This window comes from Sinocyclocheilus grahami, unplaced genomic scaffold (assembly GCF_001515645.1).
Source record: "Sinocyclocheilus grahami isolate Dianchi unplaced genomic scaffold, SAMN03320097.WGS_v1.1 scaffold32.1, whole genome shotgun sequence".
Classification (NCBI taxonomy): domain Eukaryota; kingdom Metazoa; phylum Chordata; class Actinopteri; order Cypriniformes; family Cyprinidae; genus Sinocyclocheilus; species Sinocyclocheilus grahami.
The window spans coordinates 1,425,588-1,433,376 of NW_015505211.1; the positions used below are offsets into that span (position 1 = coordinate 1,425,588).

General features: G+C 38.2%; 1 protein-coding gene across 15 annotated transcripts in view; it reads left to right on the top strand.

Moving 5' to 3' along the window:
- Positions 1-6: 6 nt before the first annotated feature.
- Positions 7-7,789, top strand: part of picalma (phosphatidylinositol binding clathrin assembly protein a) — a 53,418-nt gene continuing 45,635 nt past the window's right edge. For 14 of the 15 annotated variants that reach the window (XM_016263056.1, XM_016263039.1, XM_016263050.1 and 11 more), the window contains exon 1: positions 43-405. In XM_016263056.1, coding sequence (XP_016118542.1) covers positions 276-405 — 130 coding nt within the window. In that variant the 5' untranslated portion in view covers positions 43-275. The other variant, XM_016263023.1, reaches the window with a different exon arrangement.

Consider the following 7,789-nt stretch of genomic DNA (forward strand, 5'->3'; position numbering starts at 1 on the left):
GAGAGAGAGAGAGAGGGGACGCTCCAACGTTTGGTACGTAAGTGTCGCGATCAGCTAACGGCATACATACAGAGCAAACTTCATTTGGACTCTCTAAAGCGGCGGATGCGTCTTACTTGCTATCTCATTTCTTTCCTCTCTTTCTTCTCCAGTCAGGTGGCGGAACAGTGCACATCCCAGGGACTACAGCATTGCCGCTGGATTTAACAGCCCGAGCAGATTTTTCCCCTCTTTTTTTGTTTCCCCCCTTTTTCTGTTTGTTTAAAACTGCGAGGATGTCTGGACAGAGCATAACGGACCGTATAACGGCAGCGCAACACAGTGTTACCGGTTCCGCGGTGTCCAAAACGGTGTGCAAGGCGACCACGCACGAAGTCATGGGGCCAAAGAAAAAGCATTTGGACTGTAAGTGTCATGGGATTTTGTACTATCTTGCTTTCGGACCCGCGGTTGAAAGTTACGTCAGTCAGTCACTCGTCGCCCTGGGAACGAGAGGTTCTGGGCTCGAGGCCTGCAAAAGATCCATGTTCAGTGCTGTTCGTGTTATTTAACCAGCTTCCTCTAGCCACCTTTGCTGATGTTGAAACCGATCATTTGTGTCCCCTTTGCATGGAGTTTTGAGATGGCATGAGTGCAGTGCAGTGCATTTAATGATTTAACTTGCTAACTAATAAACACGTTTTAAAATGAACCCATCTGCTCTCTGATCAGGACGCTTGCAGGTTGAGTCGAATGGATTCATTGAGAAATCTGATGATTGCAAACAAACGTGCTTTCGGTATGAAAGAAAATCCCCGTTTTCTGTCTTTTTGAGGTTGCAACACACGTTTTATTGGGGCCATATTACCATATGACTAATTTATTTTTCTTAAAGGAATAGTTAACTAAATGAAAATTCTGTCACTGCGGTCAAGCACAATTTTCTGTGATTAACAACTGTAATTTCACTTTATTCTTCACACAAAGTTATCCAATGACTTTAAAGACTTGGAAAATATAGTGCATGGGTTGTGTGAATTATTTTCTGATGTTTTATTGTATTTTATATTGCCTTTTGATGCTTGAAAGCTGTAGTCACCATCCACTTTCATTATGAGGAAAAAGAGCTGCTTAGGAATTTTTATATTATAAATATAAACTTAAATGTAATCAATACATATTTCACAGAAGTGTCTAAAGTTAGGGTTATGAAAGGCATGAAATTGAGTAAATGATCATTTTCATATATGTAGTCCATTATTGGCACAATCCTGCCAGCAGGTGAACGCATGAGACTGTTCTGTCAAGTTAACTTTTAACTTCATGAAGATGTCATATTTATTGCTTGTTATAAGGTGGAATCAGGTTGTCTTCTCAGAGTGAGATGTTCTCGGTCTCCCACAGGTGGTGGTGCTGACAGCTCTCATGGTGTTGGATGCTCAGGGATTCTTATAATTCTCAGGAAGCACACTCTCATTTAGGACCCATCCTGACCTTATCAGAATAGTGTGAATGTTTGTTTGTGAGCTCTGATTCTGAACCCCTTGATTAACTCAATCTGTATTCGGCATTTGTCAGTTTTGCAGTTGTTGTTTTTTGGCAGGTTTGTGTTTGCAAACTCACTCTTGTAGTACAGTTCTCTATTTTTGATCTTTGTGGATCTGTTTGTTTTTTTGCATAAATGTTAATAGATGTGGCGCCATCATTTGAGTCAAATCAAGGCCTGTGGCACTGCCATATGAAGCCTTTTGTCCCACACTGCTTGTTTACATATAGTTTTTTTTGCATTTGTTCCCATCCTACAGTGCTAATTTCCTCTAGTGAGACTATTTTTAGCTGGGTCTTGACAATACAGAATGGCATGTGTGCTGACAGACTGTTTTTAAGAGAGAAGTTCGGAACAAGAGGAGGTCAGATCTAATTGCCTTCTTCCCTCAAGAGTATGTGCTTATGTTAAGTTATTTTTGTGTGTCCAGTATATTTATCGTGTCCAGAACATTTCATAGTAGTCAGCACCCTCAGGTTGGTGTGAAGAGGTCTTGAAAGGTATTTCAGGGCAGCATTGCATTCTGTGCATGAAGTTTCCTTTGGGACAGAAATGGCAGCATCTCTCACTCTCCTTCTGTTTGATTTGAACATTAGATAAGGCTCAGGCTACGTCCCCCAGCCTCTTTGATTTGGGCCGGGTTTCCGGGGAAGGGAGAACATTCCTCTTGAACTACCCTTATCCCTGAAATGACCAGCTGGCTGAAAAAATGTCCTCCAATTGTTTCCATTCTGCTTCATGTTTTAGTTTAGGAAAGAAGTTAAAAACAAGAAAATAATAATTTATTTATTATTATTTATTAATTTAATAAATAATGCTGCTCTATTTAGTCACACATTCTTTGTACGGTACTTTCACTCTAATCGTTTTAAACAGGAAAATAAAGAGAAAGTACATTTTGTGCATTTTTTGGTCAGTTGTGTTGCACTACACAAAGTCTGAGCTCACTAATTTAAGACCAACTTGTCTTAGCTATTGCAAAGGATTGCTGTGGATCAGCAGGTGCCTTATACATCCTTTTATGTCCATATATGGATGTTGGCTTATGTTCAATAATGTCTGCCATTATTAGTCAGGAGAGCTTGAGTATGTTCTGTAGCATATAAGGAAATGCAAAGCACTCACTATAGTGCTCAAGCTTTGGTAAATGTAATGCTGGTTCACATTGGTCCATGTTAAAGGTGGAGTGTGTAATTTATTCTCTGCTAGCATTGCTAAACAAAATTGAACACAATTTAAAAATACTAAAATTCCCTCCATTATCTTTTGTTTGGGAAAACAGTTTCCCATCATAAAATTTGCACACTTAAGTTAACACAAAAATGAAAGTTCTGTCACCGGTTTCTTGCCCTCATGTCATTCCAAACCTTTATGATTTCCGCTGATCTTCGAAACGGCTTATTAGATATTTTGTGAACAAATATGTGAGAATGAACTTTGATTCTCGTGTGGCAAGCAAGTACGATAGAACTTCCACTGCATATATGGTTTTTATTTTACCATTACAGTGGATGCTAATTTTACTGACTCTCTTAAATAATGGCCCATGGATGTAAATATGGGTCGTAAACAACCTTGTGTGTGTTGATGATGGTTTAGTGCAAGTAAACTGGTGAATTCACCACAAGAGATCGGATGGGTACGGTACGGTATGGGTATGGTATGGTCTCACACATACACACCACCAAACATCAACAGCAGACTCTCCGCTGTTGTATTTCCATGGCTTGTTGAAGTCATGTTGGCTGGCCTTCCGTGCCCCAGTGCTGTGTAAGCATGTTCAACGCATGATCAAGGCTTATTCTGGGCGCTCATTCATATGAGTCAGTTCTGCAATATGATAGACGCTTCCTAGAATCTCTCCGAGACCGAATACGCCACACACACACTCACTTATCTTTATGGTTTTGAGATACACAGCCGCTCCTAGCAAACTTAGTGCTTGAATTGAATTAACTCATTATACGTTTTCCGTCAGATAGCTTGATTTCCTATAACTACAGAGCTGTTCCAGGCAGCATGTACAGTACAAGAATGTTCCAGATTATATAATGTGTATTCCGCAGCGTACTTGATTGGTGGTTCAGTGTGTATTTAAAAAATAAATAAATAAAATGAAACCATTTGTGCGCCTGGTTACTGCTGAAGGTTTTCTGGACGTGAAATGCATCCTGTCTGATGAACTGTTGGACAGCTGGCGGAAATCGGATCAGTCGTTTGTTGTAATCGTAGATTAAAGTGCTCTCATCTTGATTGGTGTTCCCACTGTTTTGTATCCGTATTTGCAAATACACACTTCTTAGCCCAATTTTGAAGTTGAGGTCATGAAAATGTCAACTTGAAAGCACCCTAAGCACCAGGTTATAGGGTGGGAAAGCTTACGGAGCATTGACTGTAGAGCTTTCATCCCTTTCGGTGTGGTTACAACAGCCATAAAATGTCATCTGCTCCAACAAAGTGACCCCTCTGTGCTGTTTTATGGTGTCAGATCACTCTGGCAGCGATCTGCTGTAAGTCAGTCATACCAATATGTGTGTGTCTGTACCTGTGTAGAAATGTAGCATGTGACCTGAGAAGCATCAAATGATGGTCAGTCAGAAAGAGTGCTGACTTGCCACCCGCTGATCCGATATTTACATGGGTCCTACTTCTTGCCTTATCGTAAGCCGCCTTTTGTTTCCGCAGACGTTTTCCTCTTTTGTTTTTTATCCGCCATCTCTATCTTTCTGATCTGAAAGATATCAGTAAAGATACAGAAAGATGTCAGTATCACTCGGCTCGGCTAATGTCCGTCATGTGCACTGAGCGCTCTCTCTCCTCTGCATCATGAGTAGACACGCCCCTTACTGCTGATTGGCTACAAGTTTGTTTTGGTACTTGGCCCGACTCGTTTTTGAAAAAATACATACCCCACCTTTAACTGAAATAAAATATAATAAGGCCAACATTGCTTTTTTTTGTTTGTTTAGATAATAAGAAATGAGAAATTAATAAAAAATATATATAGACAAATTAATTGCTAAAGCTTTAACTAAGATTAAAGTGAAAATAGAAAATGTTAATATTAACATTAACAATCACTATAATATTATATCAATAACACAAATAATTCTATATCATGCATTTAGAAAATAGATGGTGTCATTTTTTTGTATATCATGCAGACTTTAAAGCATAGCTGTGATCCCGATGACAACCTGATGATTAGTTCTTACAAATATGCTTTGCGCTATAAGTTAGAACAGGGAGTTGATCAGCATTCCTGCTTCCAGACCCTCCCAAACTCACAGGCGAGACCGTAAAGTGTCTTGTCCTGGATGAACTCAGCCGACCAGTTCAAGATACTTCCTGCATTGTTCACCAACTATTTGAAATCTAAACAGCCAAATGGGAGTTGTTCCATAAATCAGAAAAATGTTGGGAGCTGATTAAATGGGAGATGTCTGCAGATAGCAGAGCGCAGTGCCTCTTCCATCAAGATAGGTCTGCATGAGGGGAAATTCATGAGTCAAAACTCGTTGAGACTAATCAGCGGAGTTTGTTCTCAGAACAAACATGCTGCTTCATTCTGAATGTCACTGTCTAAATATGGAAAAGTCCAGTGGGGAAGCAGTCCAAGTGATTCAGATTTTCTGTTTATTTTCTGTCTTTTTGGTTTACAAAAAACAAAACAAAAACTTGATATAAACTGCTTGCCTGACGGTTTTTTTTTTTGGTTCCCCTCTATAATAATTTATGTATTTAATCATTTTTTTATGTAGGATTAGCTAAGATCTGCTTCCTTATAATTCTTTGTGGTCCTTTCAGCCATAAAGAATTTTTTCAAGATGTTATTTTAGAAAGCGAAAAGTTATCTTGAGGATACTTGTTTGAATGCACTTGCGAGTCTGAGGTAGTAACTAGAGATGCACCGACCGATCGGCCAGGGATCGGAATCGGCCGATTTTCCTCATGATTGGCCCGGATCGGTGGTCAGTCTCACTTCTTTCCGATTTCGAGCCGATCCGTTTTGTTACCAGCGGCTCAGGCAATAACATCAGCCGCGCATTCTCACTCTCATCTCCGACGACCCCTTCTCTCACACACACGTCTAATTAGCTCCGGTTAAATAGTGCTTGTATTTGCACATTATAGCCATTCCCGCAGGTTTCACGCTTATACCAAAAGCGAGCGCACCACCACTGATCTATATTAGTGGAGAGCACAATCCGCGCTCAGTCTCAAACAGCTTGTGAGCCACAAATACCAAAATGAGTACAAAATTGTCAAAATGCCCATCTTGGCGAGTATCCAGTTAAACAGTCAGTTTTGGAATGTTAAATAGTTGAGAAAATGCATGTTGTGTAACAGTATATTGGGTCTGTGGATAAACTCTTAAAGGGACCGCAGTCCAATATTCCTGCTGCTGTCTGTCATGTTAATCAAAGAACAAAAGACAAAGAAAATCACTTTCTTCTCTTAACTGAATACGTTTTATAACTTTAATGGTAAGCATTAATCTGTATTTAATTTTTACAATGTAGACTACAGAAATTAAAGTAATCAAATGTAAAATAACACCGGATGTGTTATTTTACATTTGATTACTTGAATTTCTGGAGTATTTCTTACCTGAATAAAAACTTACTTAACCTGAAAAACTTAGTTTCATAGCTCTCTTTATTCTATTGCATTTATTTGTGCTGTTGTTTGCCATTTTTTTTATTTGTTCTTATTTTATTACTGACTTTTTACTTGTGTTTTTTTATGAAAATAAAACTTTGCGTTGAAGAAAAGTAGATTTTTGTTTGTATATGCTGTCAATTATAGTTCTTAAAGAAAATTGGAATCGGCAAAAATCGGAATCGGCCAAGAAAATTGCAATCGGTGCATCTCTAGTAGTAACTCACTATAATTTTGTTAATGAGAACCTTTGAGAAAACTATTGATAAAATGCCTCCAGTAACAGTGATTAAAATGAGCCCAGACATGAAGTTTTACTGAATAAATCAATCATTTCTTATTTATCCTTGAGCAGCTGTTCTTTCCGTTTGTGAAGACATTCTTACATGCCTGAAATTAATCATTAACCTTTAGCAGCTGCTCATGTTTTAATGAAAACTAGGGATGCAGCGATACCACTTTTTCCAGTACTCACCCGACACCGATACTTTTATTTTTGGTACTTGCCGATACCAAGTACCGATACCGATATTTTTATTGCATTTGTACATTTTTTTTAAATATTGGGTACAGAAACCAAATGGGTATGTATAATGTTAGTTGGTTAACTTCATTTATCAAATAGATACAGTCAAACCAAAATTTATTCAGACACCTTCTCACATTATCAGTTTATTAGCTATAGTTTAGAAAATAGTAATAAAATATGACAATCAGTTTTACTGGTAGTCCACTGTATGAATAATTTTTGGGTATGATTTGTCACAGTTTACTTTATTTTGCTATCCTCACTTACAAAAATGAACTATAGTGTCCTGCACCCACTAGTAAAAAATATATAAAAAATTATATCTGCTCTCTGAATAATTTTTGGTTTGACTGTATAGCCTTCAGTTATTTCACACTTAATTATGCCCATTAAAATGTATTTTACAAGTTTTTGTTACTTTCACTGTTAATTTTTTTGCTCTATGGTACATCATCTTTAATTTAATAGCATTAGAGCTGCTCCATTGCAGCGGCTTAGTACTGTAATCACGCGCTTTGCTGTAATAATGCAGGGAACCACTCGTTATAAATCTCCTAACTGTGATATTTTCAGATATAGAAGTCGCGTTTTTTCATCTGAAACGTGCTGCGATTTATATTCCAAAGCCACTCATATAATGCAGAAACACTCAAGCAAGCAAAACATGCCTAATGCGTGCATGTATTTGTACTGATGCAGAATAGTACAGCCTAGCGCATTTCACACAGGCTGCTAGTTTCACTTTTGCCAGAAAGTCATGTATGCCTAAGGTTGAAAATAAATTGCGTTTGGTATCGGGGCGTTTTAACGAGTACGAGTACAAGTACAGGAGACCAGTATAGGGTATCGGTATCGGTGCATCCCTAGTGAAAACCATGCCATGCTTGACACAATTGACTTCCTGAATACTATTTTATTTATTTTTGTATATTTTTATTATTAGTTTTAGTTCCCAAGTTTACAGCAGTTGATCAGTTGGTCTTCATTGCAGGCAATATTGTCTGGTTAAAATATGTTTTGCAACACATATGAGGTCATATTCAGAAACCAATGAAACCTAAATCAAACAGCGT